Consider the following 27,873-nt stretch of genomic DNA (forward strand, 5'->3'; position numbering starts at 1 on the left):
CTGTGCAAGTGCAAAACAAGCATGCAGGCAAACAAACTGAGAGCTAACACTTTCCGAAGTTTTTGGGAATAAATTAGGCCAAAATCTCATGCCACCTCAGAGCCTCATGGAAGCAGCTTATGTGTGTCATGAATCACTAAGTAGTGATATTTGGGGCTTCTCACAGCCATCAAACAGCTGAGGCTTAATTTCTTGAGACTTGCCCTGGAGTGTCCGGGAAAGTGGGCTGTCTGAGCCGCCATCTGAGGGCCGAGTCGCTTCTGTTGCTCGCTTTCGGTTGTGATATATGTTTTGCTCCATTAGAAATCGACGGTCATTTACAGCACCTTTCCCAGTTTCCTACAGTTGCAAAGTACATTTACTCAAGTCCTGCTACTTTATACTTTTTTTCCATTTCAGATGGAATTAACGTGATTTGTATTCCACAACCTGTCTCACTGTATTTTACATTGAAATACATATGATACTGTAAACCAACAGACACGTTGTGAAAGATTCAACCAGTAGCTCCCTAGTTTTTTGGCTTCTTATATCTTAGATATTTGTGCAGCTACAGCATTAAATGTCTTACAAACTAAAGTTTATAACAATGGAACACTGTCTATTTCCCTGCAGGGCAAATACTTTTGTTTTCAGACAACTTCGCTGATAGTGCCTCTGCACTTTGTTAAGCTTTTAGTTGAAGGTACTCAGAGAATGTGAGGATGGCCTGAAACACGTTGAATCCAGTGTCCAGAAACACACACACCAGCCAGCTGTGGTAAAATACTTTTATAGAGCAGTAATCCATATCTGAAATATAGCATCCAAGCAGAATAGCTCTGATATGTACAGAACTGTAATTCACCAGTTTTCTCATTTTATATTTGCTTTGCATGTGAATGTGTCAGTTCATTTGTTTAAGTATATGTTCATGTATGTTCATGTAGACACGTGTACCAGGATTTCATCAATTACAGTATATTAAAACTTTTAAATACAGTCCATAATAATTCTTCTTAAATGTCTCTGGATACAAAAGCTGGTGTTCTGACTGATTGATAAAGTCTATTTATGAGATAAATTCTTCCTCTCTTTCCTTTTCCCTTTTTGCCTATAAACTCTAACATGTCATCTTTATAAATATTCTCTATCCTCTCTGCTGTATTGCCCGTTGAACTGTGCCCCTTGCCCCTATCCACCCGTTGTATACTCTCTTTACATCACCTAATTGCTTCCTAACTGTGATTCTGAACTTTTGCTTTTATTTGACTTCAGCACTTCTACTTCCCTGCACCAATATCAAACCTGTAAGTGCTGAAGAGGCATTTTAAAAGCAGTAACCTCATGTGCGCTCCAGTCGAACCATTCCCATCAACTCCAACAGCAACAGCAGAAATCATAAACTTTGTAATGTTTTTCTCCTCTCACAGTTTTATGTTTGAATTTAAATTCCCCAGTTCTTTCCACTCTTGTTTTTCAATCAAACCACCATAGTTCATATATATATATATATATATATATATATATTCCCCGCATATGCAGTGGAGTACCGGGTACGCAGTGCATAAGAGTATCAAAATATCTCTTGCTTCATTCTCCAGCACTCAGAGGAACCAGAAGCATTTCTTCCTGTTCTTCTTGGTGGTGGCAGGGGGTCGCACCGGCTGAGGGGAGTCTTGATGGAGGGGTGTGGCTGGCTGGGGAGTGGAGGGCTCCGGTGAGCCCTCTGGAGGGTCGCCCACCTTCCATGTGCGAACGACCTGCCCTTCCTGCAGGCGAAAGTCATGCTCTACGCTGGATGGAGAAAAACAAAAAGTAGACAGAAGCAATGCAGTTTAGCAAGTGCAAATTAAGTGTTTAAACCTGCATAACTGAATTATTATTTATTATTTTTTGCCTCCGACACAAATTGCAAACATCTTTGACATATCATCAATTTGAAGTTGACCCGGTGAACTTGTGGTGAAGGGCAGAATTATCATTCATTTTTGTGTCTTGGGACCTGGCAAATGTAAGTGTAAGTAAATGGTGACTTTTCTTTTAGCTCTGCCTTTGGTCTCTCTATATCTGCTAAACGCTCCATTATGTTCACCAGTGTGGCGCTGAGCAAGTTGTGCACAGTGGCTCCTTAGGGATTATTTGCTGAAAACAGCGGCAGCACTGGGAGCGATGAGGGTGAACAGAAACAGTAAAATTGCAGGCCGGACGACTACGCAACGAGCTGGAAGTCACTGCAACGCTCTGTGGAGCTGAGGCCTGCAAATTCTGGTGATAACTCTCTGTACTACAAGCAAGCCCTTGTTTTCACGTTGTTATTTAATACACAGACACTGAAACAATCGCAGCAATACAGACGACTTGCAAGAGTTTGCGCGGCGCCAGATACATCCAAGAACTAGTGTGAAAATGGCTCAAAGAGGAGCAGTGAACACTCCAGCATGTGCCACCCCCTAGTAGACGACAACCAGGCTGTCGACAAAGTGAATCGAGGGCAAAAAATGCTGAGTATCACAGAAACTGTGCAGCACCGGGAGGGAACCCAGGACTGCAGCTGACACTCTCACGAAACGACCAGTCAGCAAAGGTGCACCGTCAGTCACATGACAGTGTGGCTGAGGGGCTTCGCTGCCGAAATGAGATGTGAACTCTGATGCACCTCTGCAGAAGCTATAGGTAAGGGCAAGCAATAATAAACAGTTGCATCTGCAAAAAAAATGGAATGAGGACAATATTTGCTCGCTGATTCACTTTTGTCAGCAGTTGCATGTCGGATTAGCCCCTCCACCTTCTACAGCGGCAAATGGCTGCTGGTTGTATCAGTAACAATCTAATGATATATAATATACTGTATAGAGTCAGTTTTTTTTTTGTGCAGAACAAACACTTTTACTTTTAATGTTTTAAGAACACTTTGCTGATAATCCTTTTTTACTTTTGCTGAAGTGGGTTTTTAAATGTTGGAGTACTTCACTGTATTGGCATATTTAACAAAGTGAAGAATCTGCGAATGGAATTCGTCCACCACTGATAATGGCTTGAAACCTGCTGAATCCATAATGACCACACACGCCAGCCCGCTGTGGTAAAATACTTTTATAGAGCAGAAATTCATAATATATGTAATATATATGATACAGTACAAATATAGCATCCAAGCAGAATAGATCTGACACTGTATGTCCAGAACTCTATTCACCCATTTTCTCATTTTGAATATGACTTTGATGTGTGTTGGATCAGCTTTCTTCTCCCCATGCACTGATTCTTTTCCCCTTTTCTTTTTTATTCATTTCACTTTGCTGCTATTCTTGCTTATTATGCCGTGTCCTAGTTAGCTGGTGTTTCTCATCACAGCACTGATGCTGGAAATAAAGAGGACTCCCTCGGTTGACGATACGAGGGGAGAAGTGCTGCAGAGGAAGCCAGGAGGACTGAGCTCGGCGGCAGCGGCACGGGGCCTGGAGTTTTTTAGGCAAGAACAGCGAGGACTCTCACATTCATATCCATCTGGCCTCATAACTCCCACTCCCTCAGTCACTCAGCCACTTCACTCTGGATGCCCACCGGTGTTCGAAAAAGCACAAAAACAAACGAAACATCAAACTCCAGACGGGAGCACGGTGCAGGCAACGGGCGCGGACACAGCAAACAGTTAAAAAAGTGAGTGGGTACAAAGAGCAGTGGAGAGGATTTCTTCTCTCTGCAATGTTTACAGCAGGTACGGGGGGGGGGGGGGGGGGGCACTTCAACTAAACCTTTTGGTGGCAGCTGGGACTGCTTCACAGCTTGAAACAAAAGCTGCAGAGCGGCGTAGAATGAGGCACGAGCCACGAGAGTAATTTGACGGAGTCTGTCTCTGCCGCTCTACCGCCCGAACATGAATAGAGTAAATAAAGCGCTCCATTCCCCTCCTTTTTTCTCCATACAGCCCAGTTCCCTATAGAGCTCCCCAGTGACACTTGCATGGCGACCGCTGTGTTCCCTGTTTGCGAAGATGTATCGCCCTGGTCGTCGGCTCTGCGTGATCGAGGCACACTGGCGCTGTAGGGAGCTGTCCACTCTCAACCTTAATTATCTGCACACTGGGCCCACAGACTGTGGCAGGCGGGACGCTGTGAACCTAACACAGCTTTCCCCGCTGCTCCTCTTCTGTCCTCGGTTTGGCTATAGGCTACAACCCGCCTCCGGCCCCGCCTGTGGGCAAATTAGGTGTGTTGTGTAGATCGTATGTACAGTACTGGCCATGTTGCAGAAGTAGCGAGTCAGAGCCGGCGCTGCAGTATATAGATTCAAACCTTTTTGGAGGGGATGATTGCGCTTTGGGTGTGTTGACCTGAAAAGTTTCAAGCTCATCAACAAAAAAAGAGTTAGTGTTCACTTCATGTTCTGTAACAAAACATTGCACAGCCATAAAGTCGCCTCTGTCATAAATGTGTTTGGCGTATCGCTCGGATGTTTGACCTTCACTGTTCAGTGTCATAAATAACTATCGTCAGAGACTAGGAGAAATAGTCCTACAGAGGGCGTGGCCCCCACGGAGCCCTGATCTCCACGTCACGGAGTCAGTCTGGGATCACGTGACCAGACGGAAGAAAAGTGAGGCAGACTGAATCCACAGAGGAGATGAGGCAGCTTGTACAAGTGTCCAGTCCCAAGAGGCTTGGAAAACTGAATAAAAAATGTAAATTTGCAAATTTACCAAAGAGAACTGATGCTGCTTTGAGGAGAAAGGTGGTCGCACCAAACATTGATTTAATTTAGTTTTTTTTCCCTGTTTCCTGCGCTTTGTATGATGATAAATTATACCTTATCACTATCCATGGCATGGTTTTAGTGCATCCTTGCTTAACATTTGCACGGCATACTGCATGTTGAAGAGAAGATGACAGCATGCTGGGCTAAACCACAGTCGGTTGGATCATTAACAAATTACAAAGAGTGTGCCAGAGATTATCACAATATATGAACATTGAAAAAAGTTAAGAGAATACAACACAACAACACACAACAATAATCAACACCATCAGTCACGCACATATTTTGACACACCATAAAAAACTATATCTTTTGGATCATATCCCAGAGTTTTCATATGATTTATTTACCCATCTTAAACACACATGGTGTAGTTATTTAAGACTGTGTAGTTAGGAGCCTACATTAAAGAGCTGAGAAATACTGAGACACAAAAAGTAGACAGAAAGCAATGCAGTTTAGCAAGTGCAAATTAAGTGTTTAAACCTGCATGAGTTAATTATTATATTTTTCTGCCTCTTGGTTGTAGCCAACACAAATTGCGAACCTCTTTGACACATCATCAATTTTAAGTTGACATGGTGAACTTGTGGTGAAGGGCAGAATTATCATTTAATTTTTGTGTCTTGGGACCTGGCAAATGTAAGTGTAAGTAAATGGTCACTTTACTTTTGGTCTCTACCAGTTCCAGAGGGAAATACAGAGACAGAAGATATTATGCAAAAAAAATATTATCAATACGGAAAAAATTGCATGATTAACTTAGGTAAACTTGTTGATGATGACAGTGATTGTGGATCCGGTGTTCTGGGATCCGGGATCTATGTATGTATAAAACTGTATCTTGAATTGAACTTACCATGAGACCAAGTGTGGTCGAATAACTCTAGTCATACAATAAAATCACTGGAGGTCGGTGTGCAGCCGTCGTCTTTCTAATATGCAGCCTACAGAAGACTGATATGAAAACTTACAACCTCCACTTCTCATAAACTGAGAGTGGACTTCTCCGAGTGAAGGAGGAGACGTCTTGCGTGAAGCAGTTAAGCTGTCGAAATGAAAAATATTTCATGGATTTTCCGATGAGGGGGACTTAAAACAGCCATATGGGTGTTTTATAGTATGTGTCTTAAAACACAGTTTGCCCGCACACATATCTAATTGCATGATCCCTCTAAGTCCTGGCTGAAACAGATCCTGCATAATGTCAGGCGCTTCGGTGGGAGGATCAAAGTGACTCCAAAGTCAACGACACATCAGTGGGAAAAGTTAATATTTCTTGCTGTAAAACGAGTGGACTTGTCAGCTCCCTATCTGTTCCCACTGTGTGACCTTGCTTTGCACACGTTATTCCATCCTAAGAGATTTAGATTTACTGTGTGAATCTCTTTTTTAATCATTCAGTTTGGGACACAATGACCTTACCCAAGAGCACCACCCCGAGCGAATCTCTGGGGGGGATTGACTCAGCAGTTTGTAGATACCACATGCGTGGAATTCAAGATAGAGGAATCTAACGATTAGAGGAAATTAACCGTGATATTTAAAATGGTACTAACAACATTATCAAGACTAGAAATTCTCTAGTGTTGCTTTAACTGCAGTCAGAGGAAGTCGCACACAATATTGTGCTGGTGAGCAGGATACTACTCTTTTGTTTCATAAATGAGGATGTGAGGTCAGGTCAGATACAAGCTATTTTAGAGCGATATAAGCACAGAGGTTCCATCTATAAAACATTCATACCACTGTGAGATCAGGATTTCTCCCCGATCTCCTCCCCTCAGCGCTTCAGCCGTGTGGCGGAGGAGAATTTAAGCAGAAGTGCAGCAGTGCAGATGCAATCAACTCAAAATATCTTTGCAATTTCCCCTCCTTTTGGATAAATATTTGTTTATCTGTGATGAAGTGTGACACCTACGAAAGCTTGTATTTGCCAACACACAATGCAAAACATGAATGTGCATGTTTGCACACACACACACACACAGACACACACACACACACACACACACACACACACACACACACACACACACAGAGACACCTCCCCCCACTACTGTAACCTTCAACCCCTCAACATCCACACACACAGGCAAACCTCTGTTACTATTCAGGAGAACAAGCCGTTCCCTCAGGTGTTACACTCTCCACGCACCATTATTCTGAGATGATCCCACCAGCTTCTTATCTGCAGAGCGTCCGAAACTCGGGTCTGTACTTACAAATCCTTCTTTGATGTACCTGCATTAACATTCAGATCGCACTGATTTGAGAAGGCGTGCGATGTAAACATGTGTGTGTGTGTGTGTGTGTGTGTCTCCATGCTATAACATTGGTTACACAGGATGGTGATTTATCCAAGCAGGTCTGATTTGCAGCAGTGTGATATGTGAATGTCCCAGTGTTGTTGTGAATGTTTGTGTCTATGTACATGGATTCTCACAACATGTACGATCCAACCTGAATTCTGTCAGTTAGCTGTAGGTGTAGCCATAGTGCACATACTTTAATTCACTTGAACTACCAGCATCACCAAAGTCAGGCTCAGTACTCGAAACTAGTTTGACTGCACCAAATGAATGCCCCAGATGCTCAAACATTATATCCGCGGCGACGAAGACTTCAAGCAATCCTGCGAAAATTGCAAGTAATTCATGCCCCCCCGTGTGGTACCACAACTTATTTTTGCTTCTCTTCCACTTTTTTCCCCTCTTCTAAAGTTTAATGCCGTCTGAACGTCCTGCAATTGGTCAGAAAGTCCCAACTAATCGGTTTGTTTAACACCCCGACCAAACCGAACCAAGGTTCAGTTGGATACGGACTGAGACAACCTCTTTTCATCAGACAAAATTTGGTCTCCAGTCATGATAACGTCATGGATGCACTAGAGTAAAAGTCTGTTGTCAGCAGCAATTATCTGCTGGGGAACATGAACGTCTGTCCAAAATTTCAAAGCTTATCAGGATGACAGCCTTCAAAAATAAAATCTTCGCACCAGATAATTAAGCTGTGATCATGAGAAATTGCCTTACATCTAAAATAAATAATGAGATAATTAACGCATGATCTCAAACTAGACACTCAGTCTGCAATCAGCTTTAGTCATAATCAGGTTCACTTTATTGACAGAGAGCTGAGGCATCTTGTTTCACTCCGTCTGAAGGAGTCTGATTGACAGAGGGTGGGTCCCAGTGTAGCCCCAGAGCTGCCAGAGGAAGTTTTATTGTGGAGAGAAATGCTGAAATCGGTAATCCTGCGTTTCCAGACCTCAATTCATCGAGCTCACAGAGGCCTGCAAGAAATCTCATCACAAACCCGAAGACATACAGAGGGCTTCACTAACGAGATAGTGGACCGGGGCTACAACTAGTGGAAATTGATGTCTGCAACCAGAGAACGGAGAGTATTTCAGTTTGTATCACCGGGAGGAGACTGACTATGCAAAGAAAAATCAGATACTGACACTGTAGTCATGATTTATACCTCAGGGGCTCATCACGTTGTGATTTATGCTATCCACGTTAGGGTTCGACTATGCAATATAATTTATGATAATCATAGGATGCTAAAAGCTTAAATGCACACCATCAGCAGTCGGATCACATTATGCCATAACACCTCTTTGCATAAGACAACAGTATATTGTATTGAGTCTATGTGTGCTAGGATACAAATCTGGCCTTTTTCAAGGTCAGTACATTTGGCTTCATATCTAAGAGCTAAAGTTCTTGGCAGCAATTCAGCTTAAACAAAGGAACACCTGTTGAAGATGATTTCAACCTTGCGTTGCCGTGATATTGCCATCTCTCCCTCCATTCCTGTCCTCTGTCTTGCATCCTTTTGCCTTTGTGGGATAATGAATGCCAAATATTTTCATTTTTATAGCAATTACTCGCATAGATTTTACAAATTTGACCTTCTCGGCGACCTTTGGCTCTTTCCAGGGTATTTTGTTTGAAAAAAAACAACAACAGCGCAGCCATTCCCAGTGAGAGAAAGTGCAGACTCTCACCATGTTTGTCTTTCCCTCCATGTGGATGAATAAATAAGACAAAATGCTGTTTATCGAGGAGACCAGATGAGGAACCTGGGAGGTTTAAGATCAGCGAATATCTTCTGCATCAAATAGCTCTGCAAATAAAGAGCAAGTGAGGTTAAGATATGGAAGTCGATGTAGGCCGGGAACATACAGTCCCATCAGAGCCCGTACCAGCTTCAGATCTGACCCGGTATTTTGGTCTAACTAACGGTGTTTTGTTCACTCTGTAGAGCTGATTGTACCATGGGAAGATGCTGTACAAAGTGTATAAATGAGACACGCACACATACGCTGAACCAGCAGCCAAGAGCAACGCTGGCAGTGCAGAGCATTCAGGATCTGCTCGGTGGCGGGAAAAAAAAGCTGTTCGCTGTGGATTCACACTCATTACTGGTCTACAGTGATTTGTGAGTTCACCGTGTCTGCATGCTGCACTATCAAATAACTACTGTACCTCTGTCAGAAGTCGCACCATGAAAGAGGTACTGGTAGGTGAGAGGCGTACAGTAGATCCCCTGACAACATGAATACGTCATGTGTAGCTATTTACCGACAAAAGAATTCATTCATTTCAAGGAGCAGGTCAATACCACTTGCAGCACAACAATGACATTTCACTTTTTACGTTTTTTTGTAGTTCACCGAAGTTCAAGCGTAAGTCCAATGTGCACTGTCTCTTTGAACCGTGTTTTTGACCTCCACCAACACCTAAGGGAAATACAGTGTGGCTCCTGAGCTGCTGAACGCTCCACTGTGTTCACCAGCTCTAGTTGCTAACTGCATCTCTCTGCTGTTTGGTGCTCAGGTGGTACAGTGGCTTATCAGATATTTCCCTTAAACAACCACCTGCTGCATCTGGAGACAATGCCGACGGGAGGGAACCCAAAGATTAAAGCCGCAGGCCGTAAACTTAAACGTTACAAAGCTCCGCAGGGCTGATGAGCAATACCTTTGACCTTTTACATACGCACAGTCATTTGATCGACTGGTAATACAAAAAACATTGATTATTGAAGCTTTGAATAAATTGTTGCTAAGAGAACGATGAAGCACAAAAATAGTGAATTCAATCTTAGATTTCAGAGAGGTTACTAGGTGGGTAGTCTTAATACTCCCCACTACTTTATTGGTAATTCTTTCGTACAGTAGGTCTCCTGTCAACGTGTCGAGCACAATACTTATAAGCCTCAGAGCAGGACAGTTTGAGCTATAGCATGACTAGTCTTCCCTGTTATTGTGGGCAACGAATTGTTGAAAATGTCCAATTCAGTTCAGTCAAAGTTAAACGCACCTCAGTGTGGATCTGTGTCTACATGAGGCGAGCGTCGGTGTGAAGGAAATTGGACCAAAATTTACCGTCGGGCCTCCCGGGGCTGTTGTGGGCCCGAATTTAGTGCGACATATGCGATGAGGTGTGCGTACCCAGTCTGTGCTAAAATTCACGCCAGGATTTTTCCCTGTACACACTCCCCGCGACGGATATTAATCCAACGATCGGCAATTGGCGGAGACACAAAAATACCGGGGAGCGTTTTTTTTATTTCCTGTCCGCGAGGAAGTTTTGCAAGTCATCATCAACTCCGCCTACGCGCCATCGTCCTGAAGAGCGAACCGCACAGTAAGTCGGCTGAGGTGAACCAAAAGGCAAGAGGTGATGGCTGCCTGCATATAGTACCTGTTTGTCCTCGGCACCACGGAGGTATTGAGTGATAGCTGCTGGGGCGGAAGGCTCTGATGGATGAGTGGCTATTGAGTAGATCTGAGAGACAGAGAGACAGAGAGAGAGAGAGAGAGAGAGACAGAGAGAGAGAGAGAGAGAGAGAGACGGAGAGAGAGAGAGAGAGAGAGAGACGGAGAGAGGTGTGACAGCAGGGTGGCAGTTTGCCATTTGAAAAGAAAAAACAACTCGCAGTTCGGATCCATCCATCTTTATCTCTGTCGTGCCCATTCATAAACACACGCTAATGTATTAAAGACGCCTTTAGTTCCCTTTGTGCGAGGGGCCTGTTTTGTTTTGCCTCTCTGGCGTTCGGCGGTGCGACCGATGAAGACAAGTCTCCGGGGGTAATGAAGATTGAGGGCTAAGGTGATCTGCGTGTAGGCTCGCCGTGCAAAGATGCAGAAAATGGGGAGCCGATGAACACCCATGTTTGTCTGTTTTTCGTTGTTGTTTTTTTTTGCATGGTTGAAGAGCTAAAAATATATAGTAGTTATATGTCACAGAACAACAGTGTTTCGTTTAGATTTGTTTTGCCGCTGCTGCCAAGAAAATATAGATTTTGTGTCTGAGGATCATTTCGGTGCATCTGTGTTCATGTTGTATAAAAGAGGTTTCCCTCTAAAGGAATGTATAAAACTGCAGTACCATCCTCTCACGAAAGCAAATTAGTAAATAATGTTAAATTCAGTAATTAAATAATTAAGAAATTGCTTCATGGTGAAGTTAGAGAACTGTATAAATAAAAAGATAAGAAGTAAAAGAAGCACATATTCCCTCAGGATATTCAACACTTAAACCTCTGAAGGCAAACTTTGTTTTTAGTTGGTGGTTGTCATTGTAATTATTTATGGTATACGCTGAGCCAAATCTTAATACTGATCTATTATATTCACGGTACTTTGTGTTTTTGAATAAGTTCTCAAGTTTGATGGTTTAATCATTCGTAATGTTGTTGAAGTACAGTTGTGTTGTCATATCATCTATAGTGTAACAATAGAGAAGAGAATGATTACAGTTATCTATCAAGTGTGCAGCTTTAGATATTTATAATTTGTTCCTAAATGGATTTTGGTCGGGATGCCCGGCAGCTCTCCTCCAGAAAACAAGAGGTCAACTGGGCCATTGGTGCCTTCTCCCTGGCGGTGCGAACCGTGAGCGACAAAGGAAGTGTTAAGGCATCAGCGTGCTTCATCAGAATCAGCTTGTCAGATCATCGAGCAGCATCGGAAAACATCCCCCACCCGCACCTTTACAGCGCTCGAATGTCACTTGTTGTGTGTAAAAAACGAGTGCAAGCGCTGTTCATTCGACGGAGGACTTTCCGAGTCTGTGCGCCATTATCCTCATTTGAACAATAATCATGTCTACAGCAGGATTCTCATTTTGCCTTTGTGGCGGTTGGAAACAACCGTAAACACTTGCCTGCAGACAAGGGAGGACGACACGTTGTGCAAACTAATTCATTTCGAGCTTACTCATTTGTGCTGGAGGAGCCAAAGTAATTTCTTGCAACTGGCAATCCCCAAAACAATGCTTACCGTATAACTGATCTATAAACCATTAGTGAATGATATATTCACCATCACTAAAGCAAATAATACCCACTCATGGTACCTTGTGAATACTATTAGACTCGTTGGTGGGCAAAATATTTCTTACATTCGCAAGTGAGCATTAATAGCTCATCTATTGATCGTGTCTGATGATGACACAGTGCAAACGTGGGGAGAAGGGTGGGAGTGGGTGCTATGGTGGAAGAGCTTTAGGGATCTAATTTAGCTGTGGGTGTGATTCTAACGTGATTAGTATTTATATGACACATCATCCACATTAGGCAGCGCTTCCCTGTTCCACATGCCACTCTTGATCTTCCTCTCTCCTCCCCATTTCAAAGACATGGCACCACCGTGATGGGCACCATCTGGCTCCCAGTATTGGCACGGCCTGGGCTCTGTCATTATCGCCAAACAGCACGAGCGAGGGTCCTCGCTCTCCCTCTTCATCTCTCGCTCCCTCTCGCTCCGTTTTCACGCCCCAGCCCCATATCTGTCATTTCTTCACACAAACAAACTCGCGATTGGATGGATGCACATTTACAAGGACATACAACGATTTTTTACAGTTTCACATCTCCAGTGAATGGTCTGAGACGAATGAGCCTTGTAGACGTATGTGCACTGGCAACACGTCACATTCCACCGTGCCTGTGTTTTTTTTTGTGTGTGTTTTTTTTGTAACTGTAGGGCTGTCAGTGGTGCAAGGGAAAAACAGAGGATATGAAACAAACAAACCTTTTTTTTCTATTTTCTTGCTGTGAAAATCTCACGCTCCTGCTGGCTGAACATTTCCTCTGTGTAGTTTGATATGAATGAGAGTGATGCCTCCAGTGTAATTTCACCCTCCCCCCGTGAGATGCCTGTTGCTCCACGGCTCAGCCCTGAAGTAAAGATGGATTACTGCAGAAGAACTGCCTGCCCTGCCCTTTACACATTTCACACACACACACACCACTTCTCCATTATCAGTCTCATCCATGGGGGAAATGCTGCACGTGTGCGCGCCACACACACACACACACACACACACACACACACACACACAGGTCTGAAAGCTCTGACAGGGTCGTTAGCAAAAGGTCAAAGTCAAGAATCTAACGAATCTTTTTTTTGGTAGGAAACGAACTAGAAACTGCTATTAGGCAAAAATCTGTTCATGTTTGATCAGTTTACTAATAGATATGGATAACATGGTGATATAAAAAAAACCTAAAGTAAATCCAGGCCCTGCAGTGAGGAGATTACATCCTAATGTTTTTCCACTGTTGTGACTTATCGTAACGATTCAATAGGCGTATTATTTACACATTGGTGAGCTCGGTCATATTTGATTACTTTTCTGCAATTTCTATTCATTGTATTCTTTAATTATCCCTCTGTATGTTAGTCCACTGTCGAAAGTTAAGACCACCAACCTCCGAGGCAGTTTACAGAGGATTTTATAGCTTTTTTAAAAAAAACTGAGAACAGCTGCCTGCAATGACTCGACACAACTATATGAGAGCAGAGACATGGAAAAAAGAAAAGAGAAGATAAAGATGAAGTTGATGATAAAAAAGTTTCATCACTTCGTTGTATAAACACATTGTGACGCTGTTTTCATCCTTGATGATTTGTTAAAAAAACTAACACTAAAATAAATATATATATGTATATTTATATATATTATAAGGTTAAGGAAGGATCACAGTCAGAATTACCTTTGTCTTCTGACAGTTGGACCCGCCATGTGCCCATTGACCGACCTGACCTCCATAGGACACACTACTTTGTACACTGACACTGATCATTAGCCCTGGGTGTACATCGCGAAGCTTGATTAGTTCTAAGAACATAATTCGTATAGATATATCAGAAGTATGTTCTCAAACACTCACACACACACAACGTTAACACACACAATGTTAGCACGCACTTACGCACACACACACACACGCACATGCACAGGTTCCTTTGTATTATATTCTCTTCTGATCTATCTTCTTTCCGTCTCTTTTGCTCCGTTGCTTCTTCAAATACAGATTGTATTTTCCTGGGATTTCATTTCATGTTCTATTCAGTCAGGTCTTTCCACTCCCTCTTATGATAATGGCACAGAATTGTCAATGTTTAATGAATGGCTGGAGGCCGGATACATGTTCAGAAATATCCTTGAAACTGTGAACATGAGAAGTTCATCTATGACGTGATCACACATTCGCCGTGTTCCTGAAACGCTCTGCTAAGTGTGCACACAATGAGGCACAGGATTTATTTTGCACAAGTCTCTGCCCATTTGCATACTGTGTGTATAGTGCAGATGTTGGTCTGCCTGAATAAACTGTGCACCGAAACACCCTGGGTTCTGGTTCATTCGGCTGTGGAAGGGAAAGCAAACTCTGCATGCGGAGCTGCCCGGGCAATCTTTCCTCCTCACCTCCTCCTCTCCTCCCTCTCTCCCGCTGCTCCCATACCCAACCCAGAGCTGTGAGTTTGCACCACTTCTCCTCATCCCCATTTAGGTGTGAAATGTATTTATATTCAAAGCGCAGAAAGACGGAGAAGTGGGGAGAGTGGAGGAAGTGACACAAGCAATCCACTGGAAAAAGGGAGCCTCTTTCTGATGGCTGTAAAATAGCATATTCCTATGGATAAAACCAGGACAATGAGAAGCTGTCAGTAGCTATGGGCCAGTGTTGGGACCATGTGGAGGCTATTGGAATTGGACAGCGATGCCTCTCTGGGCCATATGAGGGAGTGAATCAAAGCCGGTGAAAGGAGACTTAAGTCCAAGCAGAGAAGTAGCACTCTGGAGACGGGGAAGTAGACAGAAGTACATTATAGAGGGCAAGAGCAGTGTGAATGAGGGCTCCATGCACCACAGCCCACAGCTCTTAGCACTGCCTGGAGTGACAGCAAAGACATTATACATTGTTCTTACTAGATTCTCCACTTCAGAGTTCTTCATCTTCCTTTGACTAGGATGCACTTTTTAAATCTTTTAAATGGAATCAATTAAAATCTCTCCAAAGCTTTTCAGCCGACACTTTACTTCCTGTTTAAACCTCAACAAAAAAACGCAGCACTGCTCCATCATGGGGATCTATTGGTCAAACGTGGTCTGGCAGCCGTCCTTCACCCGCACCAGGCCAACAGAGATATGTCTCCGGGTCTCTTTTAACACGATTATTACTTTTTAAAATCTTTAAAAGCTGCTGTGATTAAGTTTTTATGCGGATGAATATTTCACTGCACGCTAGAGAGAGAGAGAGGGAGAGAGAGAGGAGGAAAGAGTAATCGAAAGAGGTATGTGGAATATGAGGGACAGAATTTGGCGGCAGATATTGAGATGCACCAAGAGTCATCCCAGTTTCCTCCCTCCTCCGGAGTCTCTTATGCTCCACCACGTCCCTCTGTGGTCCATCGCAATCGAAGGACAGCGTGCAAGTATCCAGTCCTGTCATGCAATGTTGTGTCAGTGGCGATGTGCGTCAGGAAGCGCTGATTCATGATGTGTGTGTGTGTGTGTGTGTGTGTGTGTGTGATAATTACGAGTCATGTGTTGCTTCTGTAGGCGCTGTCACAAAATGTTCGTCTCAAGCCCTCCCAATGGATCCGTCTGTGCTGTTGGTTGTACGAGTCTCGTAGGACAAATTTGGAGGAAATCCTCCACCCTACCAACACCACCATCACCGCGCCTGCTGGCACGCATGTGCGCATCAGTGATGTGAAGAGGCATTTGCTGACAAACAGGCTGTGCGCAAATGACAAAAATAAAGGGACAACAACACAAGCGTCAAATGATGCCCTGGTTCAGATATTAAGTAAGCATGAGTGGCATCCCCGCAGTCAGCAGGAAGGAGAGAAGGAGCAGGAATGCTTCCTCAGCAGCCCCTTTTCTCAATTATCTGCTGTTCAGCGAAGGCGTTGACGGATTGTGTTGGGGGGGAAAAAAAAAACCTCTTTGTGGACTCATAGTTTAGCTGGAATCGTATGGTCCAGCGAGTCATTAATCCATCTCAGAGTAGCAGCCCATTGAGCTCCTCCAGCGAAATGCGTGATCGAGCAATAGACAGAGCAGCAGCAGAGATAAAGCAGCAGAGTACAGATCTGATTAGGCGGCCGTCTCCGCACACTCCACGGGGATTAAGCACAACACTTCCTTGTTAGACCTCCATACTTTGTTCCACAAAGCACACTTGCCATTAGCAGAGAGAATAACGAGGGGGAAACCATAACCCCACTCGCTAATTAACACTCTGGCGCGGCCACACAATCGCGCACGCGTTTTTAATATGCAGCTAATAATGTGCCACTGGTGCTGGATAAATAACATCACGCATACATCATGCATTATTCCTCCCGTAATACAAGGCCCCTAAAAAGAGCCGAACAAATGAAGTGCTTATTTATGAGTCGTGGCTGGGTACAAACTGTGCAAAATGTTTAAGTCTGTAGCCACGAGTATCTACATTTGCATGCTTTAAGAGTCATTAGCATTTTTATGTAAGCTTTGCCCTGAAAGATGTAATCGTGCAACAAACCTCTGAGTGCAAACACACAACAATAGTTTTTGTACTTGACGTCCTAATAGACTTTTTATTGGACTCTGTTGTTTTTCTAAAGAAATGTTCACCATGTCACTGGCATGTCCCTGTGCCTCCTTGAATGTTTTTTCAAGTTCTTAAAATAGAAAAGGAAATCCACACAGCTATCTAGCCATCTATCTATCTATAGATCTATCTTACTTTCTATCTATATATCTATTTATCTATCTATCTATCATTGGTTGTGGATTATACTGTAAGTTTTCAGAAAAATGGTGTCCGTTATTTTCTGCCTTGCAAACACACACTGAATACAACAAAAGGACGTCACCGGGTCAGGAGAGTGAAGCCAATGCGAAAGTGCCTGAAAGCTGTATTTTCTGGAATGACCAGCAGGGGGCGACTCCACTGGTTGCAAAAATAAGTCATTTTCTATAGAGGTCTATGATCAAATGACTCCACTTTTCACTTGATATATAACGTCAGTAAACATTTTCCTGAGGAGTTTATGGTCTCAATCACTAGTGTCAAGTCTTTTTTTCAATTCAGCATGATGTTCATTTTGTGAATCGTGGTCTCAATAGATAACAAACCATGGTATGTGTTGGAGCGTGAATATAGCGTGATTGACAGCTGGTACCGTCCAATCGGTGTATGGTTGCAGGTGTAGTCAGACCCACCCACCCTCCGCTCCTATACTTCTGGATGCCAAAAAATGGCAAAAAGATGGCGCTGGTAAAAATGTTAAACTCGAGGCTTCAAAACGGCAGCTCACAAACCAAAGGGTAACATCATTATGGGTTGCCACTTGCTTGCAATATACAATAAGATTTTAGATCTTTGCGAACATGAGTGGTATTTAAACCCCAGGGTCTAATAAGGGCTGTGTAACTGTTAATCTGGAAATAGAGCAGGAGCTGCGAACTAACAACGGTAAATGATATATATGAACTTATCTCTGTTTATATCTATTACTGCTGCAGCTGAAAACAACTCCATGAAAGCTGTGAGACTGAACCAAAACAATAAAGTTGTAAACCAGAAAGCCAACACAATGATCCGAAATGAGCTCTGTAGAGTTGAGTTGATATTTCAATGTAATGGTAATATACTGATTAAAATAAAATTCTGTGTAGCATTAGATTTACTCGGGTCAAATTTATTAGTGGCTTATTGTGCGAGGACAAATGTTCTTGTTCGCAAACCTGCAATAATTTTCATCTTTTTTTGTATAAATTCATGTCTAATCACTTCAAGTAGAGTGATAGTGTGTTGGGTGCTGAGCTGTGCTTTTCTTTGAGGACTAAGACTTCTCCAAGAGGCTTTTTAATTGATGGAATCTGTCCTGTCAGATTTCATGGCTTTTCCATCACTCACTCCTTTTCAGGCTTCACTTTATCTCCTCCCGCCCCCCACCACCACCCAACACCTTTTTTCCCTGTCGCTGCCAAATTCTCTTTTTTAGACTCAGCTCGACTTGAGCCTCAAAGGAGGGAAAACCTCCTCCCCTTTCAAAGCAGGAAAATCCTCTTGTCACACATGGGAGAAAGCGTGTCGACTTGACAGGCGATTGAGTGATAAGTCCTCGTCTGACCACGAAACAGTGGCTCGGGATTTCGACTGCAAAGTGTAATAAGGAGAGTAATATTTCCGACCAGCCACGCAGGAAAAGAAACACATGAGGATACGGTACAACAGACCGGCATGATAACTTATCTTCCGTCACGTTTCCTCTCTCAGTGCCGTCATCTGTGTTTATTATTCTCTGTCGTCAAGTCAAGGAACGACCGCCTCTTCATGCTGACATTCCTGCACGGTAACCCTCACTGTAATATTCTAATCTTTCAAGATGAAGCTGTGTTTAGTTTCTGAATGAATCATTTTCTTCATGGGCCTCTTCTCCCTACGCTCTCTCTCTCTCTCTTGTTCCATTTCTAAATCTCAGATCTTTTTCCTCAGATCTTTTCTTTTTCTTCTTTTTTCTTTCCACTCTCTTATCCTCAACTGTCTTTCTTCTTGTCCTCCCCCACTGTCTGACTTCTTCTTCTGATCAGGGAGGTTTTCATACACAGTACACATAAATTACTGCGAATAACCAGGTTAGGATAATAGCTTGATTCAATCATTCATGTGGTTTACAGTAACTAGACTTTAGCAATATCATAATTTGTTTTGATAATCAGTTTAACGTTGATGATGTGCTGTAGCTACAGGAAACACCTTATTAGCACTGCAGAAATAATAAATAATAAACGAGTGAGTAGGTGAGTGAGCGGAATCAAATCACTGAAGGTAATCAGTCTAAGGTGTATACATGCCACATCTCACAGCTCCAGTCTACAATTACAAAGACTGATGATGAATCTTGGCCTTGTAATTGCGTTATGCTTTCTCAGATTTATGACATAATTTGACTAACATAACCCCTGTAAGGTGTTTACATGCAAGTTTTAATAATCAGAGTCCTGCCTTAATCCTGTCATAATCAAATTATATTTGTGCATAAGCACACTGAATGCCATCCCTCCTCTCGCTTCAGTTATTTTCTTCTCTTCTACCTCCACAGGATTTGTCTCTCTACTTATATCTCACTTTTTTGCAGTTTTGACATTTACAACTAAGAGACAGGAATTTCAATTTCATAGCAAGCCACACTTTTCTTTTTGCTTTTCTTCACCTTCCTGCAAAGTGTGAAATCCTGTTTGGTAATTGAATGATTTCAATTCAAATCTCTGAGTGGAATGATTATGCAGTAACTGTCTCTCTGTGTGTGTGTGTTTGTGTGTGTGTGTGTGTGTGTGTGTGTGTGTGTGTGTGTGTGTGTGTGTGTGTGTGTGTGTGTGTGTGTGTGTGTGTGTGTTTGTGTGTGTCATCTGTGCATCTGTGTGTGTAAAGCAGAGATAAGGAGAGTAGAAAAATGAGAAGATTCAGAGAGGAGGGAGGAATAAAGGGGGAGCACACACACACACACACACACACACACGGGTGCACGGCTTAAGCCTGTGTTGCTGTTCACCTCATTAAATTTGAGAGAGGGAGCGTGAGGGTGTGTGTGTGTGTGTGTGTGTGTGTGTGTGTGATGAGTCTCAATAAATCTCTTGTAACTGTGTTCAGTGATCAAACCTGCATCGGTGTTTACGCAATGCGTGGCCATACTCAAAGTGCTGCATCCGGCTGTGCTGTCACATAGAGCAGAACGACAATTCTACCAAGCCATAAAACTGAACTCCCAAAACTGATGTGATTCAAAATGACAGCGTGATGCACATAATTCTGCACCGAGACACGCACTGTGCTTTCACTGCTCTCATGTAAAACAAGCAATAAATATGCAAAAATTCTCACATGCATCCATCCAAATACCTGTAGATGATGCAGGCACAGTCCCTGCAGGTCCCACAGTTCTCAATGTCCTGTCCAGTCCTGTAGGAATGTCTTCTGTTGAAAAGCACAGAAATGACATATCAGGGGTAAAAGAGTGATGTTCAGTGTGTGTGTGTGTGTGTGTGTGTGTGTGTGTGTGTGTGTGTGTGTGTGTGTGTGTGTCTGTGTGTGTGTCTGTGTGTGTGTGTGTGTGAGCCCACAGAGACATATTCAGGTTATCCTCTTCTCTGTTGAACCGGAATTCTGGCACACGCATCCCTGCAAAATATACGAATCTCCTCTCTGAAATCACCCCTGATAATTTTTTAATGAACGATACCCCGTCCAACAGGCTCAGGCTATTACGTAAAACCATGAGTCACCATATCACTTCGGGCATAAAATAATGCTTATGAGGTAAAAGTCAAGTCTGCATGCATTAGACGTAGTCCCATCACTGATTTCTCACGCAAGATATGTCACTTTATGAGACAGAAGACCGCACAGTCACATGTTCAAATGTCGGCAAAGTATAGTGTTGGTATTAGTGTGGTAGCAGTGTGATTTGGATTAAGCTGCTCAGATTTCAGTCAAGCCTCTTCGTGGCTTCATAGAAACACATCCATCCGTGTCTGCCGTTTCCTATCCAAGAGTTCTCTTGTCCCCACATCATGTACTATTTTGGTGTGATGAAGCGGGAGAAATTACTAAGCAGCTTACAACGTAGAAAGCAGATTGATTAAAGACCTGATGAAAATGGTAAAGGGTTTACACTAAGAGGCGTGGAGCATCTGAATCCACTAAAATGATGACAGCCAAACTCTGATTTCTATCTACACCCGCCTGCTGCGTACATGCATGTACATAAGAAGCGAGATGCTGCAAGGTAGGTGCAACCAGTCTCTCAAAATAGTTTCCCTGTGGCCTGACATGACATAAATTGTTTAACATAGTGAAAGGCGAGACTTGCGTGACTGACGTGAGAATTCATAAAAAATAACTAGCCCACGCCATCTGTCTTGCTTTCAGTCAGGTATTTATTTTTCTCTGTCTTTTGCTCAACCTGATTTCAGCCATTTCAGTCTCTTTTTCCTACTCGTACCAAATTTACATTGTGTCCTGACCACATGGCTTTTTTGTTGCTGAAGTATTTAGAATGCTTACAATGCATTAGGATTGGCTATAAATAGAGACGCTGCATCACAGCAAAGCTTAGACACAACAACCATGTATTTGTAATATTCATAGCACATAATGCAGGGAGGCTATTACTGTCAGATTGTGTATATGGCCTTTTCGGTGAACAACAATCTGACTACAGCAACCCACTTGTCTACTCAATTACAGAAAAGAGACAGACTTTTAGTACAGGTCACATTATCATGTCTGCCCCTCATTTGTTTTTGTATAGAGAGAGTCTGAATCTTACTCGAGAAATTAATTGTCTGGGAATAAAGCAGCAGGCTCTTAGGCTACATGCTGACATTTACTTTACAGGTCTCCAAAATACCAGACTATCATAATTTACGTACTCCTACTGTTTTGTACTTCTCTTATGCCCTGTTTCTTTCTTTCTATCTATCTATCTATCTATCCATCCATCTATCCATCCATCCATCCATCCATCTATCCATCCATCCATCCATTAGAATGAACGTTAAATTTGGCCATACTCGGCCCCTGGCTCAGAGCCCCAGTTAGCCCTGGGTTTACAGGTCCATTAGCTTGACGCTTCATTTCACATTTATAACTTCAAATCTTGGATGGCTCCTCTTTTGGCCCAAGGCTTTCTCACTACTTTTAAACTCAGACTAACCCCTTCCAAAACCCCTGATTTAACATGGGGCTGTGCAAAATTTCATAATACTGTTCACACAACCTTTGAACACCACCTTTGACATTAAATACTTGGGGTAAACTTTAAACCTCTCAAAACTAAAATATGGTTGACCTAGGAAAAGTCAAACCCAAGAAAACACTGTGTTATTCCTGACTTTTCAAGGTGAGCACCAGAAACACATGATTGAGTTTGTGTGAATGAAGTTAACGGTGCTCACATCATGTCAGTGTGGATGACACTTTCATTGTCCAATCAAATTGTTGTCACATGGGTACTTTAAATCTAAATTGTGTGCCGTGAGGCCTCCAAGACACTCATTTTGGACTGTGATTTTTAAATGTTAGTCCTTAACTAATTGGAAAACTTCATGCACTGCATTTAACAACACAACAGTCTGCTTTGACATGTTTTTTCAGCTACTGATGAGTAAAGAGCCATGAGTTTAAAAATACACACCAGAAGCCACATTACTGCTCTGTATTTTAGAATACTAGGAGATTGGATTTGGCAATTCTGGAAAGTTATCACAGTGGAAATCATTTTATCTTTTGGTTGTCAGAAGAGATACAGCATTCAAGTCATAAAGAATTCTACCATCTTTCAATCATGCAAGCATGATGTTACAACATGACAAAAGGTTGAATCCATCCCAAATCACTGATAATTAAAATACAGCTTTGGTTTGGAAGCAGTGTGCAGGCATTACTTTTTCATTCTTATAATGTAAACTGTCCTATCAAAATGAAATGTTGCCTCACCCATCTCTCTCAGCTTCCTTCTTCTCAAGGTCTTGAATTACATCCAGCAGGACCTTAATGGTGTTCTGGCTGGTCTCCAGGACCCCCTCCAAGCTCTGGAGCTGGTTCTGCAAGCTACGAATATCATGCAGGGGTCCATTGGGACCCAGGAGCCTTTCTGCCACTCTGGACGGGTCCAATTTACACCTGGCCCCAGACACCAACCCTCCCAGAATTTCCTGGACCTGTCTCAGTGTGTCAGCCTGGGTGGCAGTCAGGGGCCCAGCTGTAGACTGCCCCCTAGAAGCAGAGCAGCCCCTGGCTCCAGAGCAACCCTGCTGGTTTGGAGGGAGAGGGTGCTGGCTGTTGGGAGTGTTGGGCCTGGCGTTGGCTCCTGAGCAGAGCATTTTGTGTAGTGCCCCAAGCTGAGCCTGGGCTGAGCTGAGACAGCTGGGCTTAAAACAGGCCTTGGCAGGAGAAGATGAGGGGGACTGCTTCTCCCCCTTCATCACACCAACTGACGGGGTTTGAGCGCTGTGGTTCAGAGAGCTGGCTTGTTCACAGAGCTTGGGTGAGTCTGTATGTTTTTTTTCCTCCTTTGTCTCCTTCTCACTGTCTTTATCTTTCACATTTGCCTTGCTGTCTGCCCTGAGCACGGGTGTTCGAATTGCAGGACCTGGTGGATCGTTTCCTTTTTTACGAGGCGTGTAGGGTGGAGGTGGTGGGGGAGGAGGTGGAAGTCGAATGCCCCGCTTATCCTGAGCATTGTTGGGGGCCTTAGAAGGGGGTGTGTATGGTGGTGCAGCACGAAATGTGGAAGAGTACAGAGGAACGGCTTTAGTTGGTGTTGCACACGTTTGCGTATTTGGAAGAGTGGATGCGGAGAGTGGAGGTGGAGAAGTGCAAGATTTTAAGTATGGGACAGGGGAGGAGTAGGGGGTTATGCCTGTGTTGACAGAGATAGTCTTTTGCAGAGCTTGGCATGGTATTTTACAATGAGATACAGTTTGTATGAGAGTCGCATAAGATGGTAAAGTAGAATTCGAGTGAGGGGTATGGGGACCAATTGAATGTGTGGTAGTGTAATATGATATGGAAGTACAAGACAGGGCAGTTTGGGTTACAAATGTACAAGGTGTTAGATTTGTTGGAGATGTAGTGTATGATGCATTGTGTGGTGCTTGATGTGTTACGTTTGGGGTAGTTGTTAGATGCCTGGTGGGGTCAATGGGAGTCATATTCTCAGTTGTGGTTGGGGTAGGGGTAGAACCGGTTAAGGGAGTGGATGATACTATGATTGAGATAGGAGAGGTGCAGTTTTCAGTGGGGCATGGTGGTGCAGTTGAGGAAGGACTGGAGCAAACAACAGCTGTGCTGGGTGTTGTTGTTGTTGACACAACAGTACAATAGGAGATAGAGTTTTGGATAATAGTAGGTGTAGAAGTGGTGCAAGGGACTGACAGTGCTATGGGCAGAGTTGGGGTCGTGCAAACTGGATTGGCAGGAGTGGAGCAAGGTGGCATGACCTGGTGTCCTGGAGTCTGTGTTGCTGCACCTGTAGGCGGGGAAGAGGTAGAGTAAGGCACAGTAGTTGTTTGGGTTGTGGGAGTGTCTTGAGTCACGGTTGGAGATACAGGACTCTCAGATTGAATTTGGACTGAGCTTGGTGATACAGTTGGAGGTGGAGAAGCACAGGGCCTGTGAGTTTGTGTCTGGATAGTGGAGGGTTGATTATTTGGCAATGAGTGACAGGGAGAGTCTGCTTGTATTTGAGTGGTGCACTGTTCAACATTGGGAGGTAGGGCCAGACAAGTGTTTCTGATTTGATTTTGGGTTGTGCATTGTTTGTCACTCAAAGGTGGGGACTGATGTTTACTCTCAGTTTGACTTTGGGCGGTGCAATACTTGGAATTTTGAGGTGAGGACGGGGTCTCAGTTTGAACTTGAGTCGTGCAGAGTTTGGCATTTGAGAGTGAAGGAGACGGACTGGGGCTTTCAGTCTGAGTGGGTATGGTGCTGTAGTGCACCTCCTTTCCAGGATCGCTTGTTGTCCGATTTAGCCGCTTTCTCCTCCTGACCACCGAGGGAGTGCTGCTTCCCTGTCGCTTAGACACATCACGGAAAGTCACAGAGGAACAGTGACATGGCTCAGTGCTGTGAAAGACTGAAGGGGGACAGCTGTGCCTTGAGTTTTTCACCATACTAACAGCTGATTTAATGTCTGTCCTGGAGGCTTTAGACCTCCGTTCAACAACAATTCGATCAACAGGCCCAGGAGGACCGTTCTGGTCCCTGGATCCAGACAGCAACACATGGTTGTGTGTGAGATACTCATCTTGAGAGTCATGTTCGTCATCCCCATCTACACCCACTGAGTCCCCGAGGCTGTGGCTACGTGTTTGGGTGGAAGAGATGGACTGGGGCTTCCTCAGGCATGGGGAGGTCTGAATGGCTGTGCTGGTGCTTGTACTGGGCTTGCGTGTCATTGGCAAGGTTAAGGAGTTAGTCTGTGGTGGAGCCCAGCATCGACGTGCAGGACCCGGTGTCAGTGGATGTGGAGGGGCCCTGGCTAAGAACGCAGCCACCACTTCTATAGTACTTGCCATGTCCCCGCGGACAGCCCCCACCACGGAGGTTTGACCAGGTAGACCGTCAGTCTGTGGCCCATCCCTGTCAGACCATGGCAGCGGGGATCTGCTGCTGTGTTTACGGAGAGGATGTGGGCTGTCACAGTCTGTGGCAGGCCTTGGATGGCTATTGTTTTCTCCTGTTCCACTGTTGCCGCTGCTGCTGCTGCCATCCTCCAGGTCTTTAAAGCGGACCTGGTGGGTACGATTGCGGCGCCTCTTGAGGCGACTCTCAATATCTGGGGAGTCCCGATTGAGCAGCACTGAGCGTACAGTCATTGTCCCAGGCAACTTGTCCGCCAGGCTGCTCTTGCCGTTGGTGTGGCCTGTGAGCAGGTGGTTGGGCTCTTTGCTCACCATTTCTCTTGTCCCTTTCGCTCCCCCAACATCCACAGACTCTGCAGGTAGTTTGATTTTATGAAAGCCTAGTTGTGGTAGTGCATCAACAAGGAAAATGACTTCTCCTTTAGTAGATGTCTATAATAACAGTGAGGGATATGTGCAATTGATTGACTGAGTTTCAGTTTCATCACAGAGCAGACAATAAAGCTGTCTCTTTATGGGATTGTATGCAGCTGCTCAGGTTTCCTCAGATCTATAACCAAAGACTTCTTGCAACGCAGATTGTCCTCAAGAAAGGAAGGATGACCATATTCACAGTTCCAAATGTAACAATATTAAGCACATCAAGTGAAAATTGAGCAAAGTCTTCTTCTTCTTATACTCATCCAAAAGCAAATATATGCGGCATCAAATATTCTTTAAAATGAGCACATGAGAAGTGTCCATACTGTTCCATGCCTTCTGAAGTTGTGCACTTTTGCTTCTTATTCCCATTTCTCTTTAACTTTGCAGGTGGATGAACTCATGGCAAGGCTTGACAAGTTACCAGCAAATAAGCACTGAGGAAGGGAAAGCAACCTGTCCATCCTTTCTGTGTCCATCACATTGGCTTGTCTACTTGGCGGCCTCTCCTTGTCTACCGGCTTTGTCCCTTGGACCCTCAGTAGATTGGATGGCCAAAGTATGCAATGGGCCCGCGTGCTTCCCCATAATGGCCTATCTCTTATACCTTTTTTTGTTCTCCTTTCCTTCCTTTTGATTTTATCAATCTCTTCTTCTGTTTTTTTCTTTCGCAGGTCTTCTCTCAGTGACTCATTCGATCATGGACAGAGACACCGTGAGCTCCTGAAGACAGCAGAAAGAAAGAAAGAAAGAAAGAAAGAAAGAACGAGACACTGTAATTTGATTTCCATATTGTTGCATTTCCATTGAAACTGAATGTTCTTGTTCCTCAGGATTATGAAGAAACTATAAGATAGACAGCTATTTCAAAAAAGCATGAGAGAGGGGTCAAAAAGAATTGAAAGGATGGTGGCAGGGACGGAAGAACAGAGCATAGGAAAAACACTAGATATGTCAACAGAAATACAGAAATATCCATCCAAAACAATAGAAAATAGATTGTAATTAAGATCCATTGACATTGGCTGAGGGGGATACTTAAGCTCTTTTCTTGAATGTCTTTGTGATATTACTCTCTGCAATTCCCATTCTTTTATTAATGTCTGTCTTTTGTACGTATGCATGTGGGTATTACCACCACCATTATTAAAAGTAGCTGTATGGTAGTAGCAGCAGTACCGGTGGTATTCAGTATTATTCCTGTCATGGACACACAGCATGACTCTCATTTTATTCCTCATATGTGTGTGTCTCAATGATTTTTCCTTTCTTCCATGTTTAACAGTCTCCGGCCCTGTTATCAGTCCTTGATGATCTGCCATGGTGACATCCATTCTGATTCATCTGGTCACTTTGTGACAGTCTGTCCGCCATGCTGTAGTTAGTAATATGTTCTCGTCACTCTGATTCCGCGGTCTGTTTTTGACAATCTATGGCCTTAATACGTATATATATATCAATTCAATTTCCTGTCTGTGACACTGGCAGTCAGGCGTGATGCTGTCATTTGCCTTACACGATCTATGGATCTGTGCCTTGTTATCTCCTTGTGATAGCCTCTGACGCTGACAGGCCCGGGCTAATTCTGTGTGCGAGGGTGACTGGCCGTTACTCTGTTCCCTCCTCTCTTTTCAGTGGGAGGGGTAATTAGTGACTCCTTCACAGCTCCCAGGTTATTTAGGGAGAGAGATACCCGAGGGGCTGCCACTTTTATTTACGTCCACCGTTTTCTCTGTGTCTCTCTCGCGCTCCGAGGAGGAGGATCTTTGTCACAATCGCACCCCCACCATCAACCCGTTTAAAAACACCGCTATTTGGATTAATCATGATTAAAGTCACAGCAGACAGAGCCTTGAGGGGAAATATCCACACAGACTATATACTAGACATATTAATGGATTTAGAAACAAACCAAAAGACTCCTTTTCATTTTACTTTCTTTTCATTGCAGTTTATACAGATGAGCTGTTTCCCTATGATTCACACAGACGACCAAGTCACTGTGGGTAATAGTGGGTACACATTCACTCGAGCGCGGAGGACTGGGTCGTGCACTACAGAGGCTGGCAAACAAAAGCAACGGCACACCTATAGGATATTATAGACCTATTTTGAGCTACATTGTCCATTTTGACCTTGATGGTGATTTTCTTTCTTAATTGTCCCTGGATAATATCTGCTCCTGTTTTCATTTAAAAAGCAGTGCTTCATTTAGCACTTGCAGACAGATTTTCCTGAGTTTCATCCACCCGTTGCAGGA

General features: G+C 43.7%; 1 protein-coding gene and 1 long non-coding RNA gene across 3 annotated transcripts; one reads left to right on the top strand and one right to left on the bottom strand.

Moving 5' to 3' along the window:
• Positions 1-756: 756 nt before the first annotated feature.
• On the bottom strand, positions 757-26,027 carry LOC118285487 (mucin-5AC). Of its 2 annotated transcripts, none has more exons than XM_035609168.2 (3): positions 22,543-26,027; positions 19,945-20,016; positions 757-1,776 (listed from the first exon to the last, which is right to left on the bottom strand). In XM_035609168.2, the coding sequence occupies exons 1-3, from the start codon at positions 25,506-25,508 to the stop codon at positions 1,587-1,589; spliced, it is 3,228 nt and encodes a 1,075-aa protein (XP_035465061.2). In that variant the 5' UTR covers positions 25,509-26,027; the 3' UTR covers positions 757-1,586. The 2 variants fall into 2 exon arrangements, with proteins under 2 accessions (XP_035465061.2, XP_035465060.2); XM_035609167.2 differs by having other exon boundaries at positions 19,945-20,019.
• Positions 26,028-26,048: 21 nt separating this feature from the next.
• LOC118285488 lies at positions 26,049-26,352 on the top strand. Its single transcript, XR_004785108.2, has 2 exons — positions 26,049-26,172; positions 26,288-26,352. It is a non-coding gene; the product is annotated as an uncharacterized LOC118285488 (long non-coding RNA).
• Positions 26,353-27,873: the final 1,521 nt, after the last annotated feature.

Source organism: Scophthalmus maximus, chromosome 20, assembly GCF_022379125.1.
Source record: "Scophthalmus maximus strain ysfricsl-2021 chromosome 20, ASM2237912v1, whole genome shotgun sequence".
NCBI classification, from domain to species: Eukaryota; Metazoa; Chordata; class Actinopteri; order Pleuronectiformes; family Scophthalmidae; genus Scophthalmus; species Scophthalmus maximus.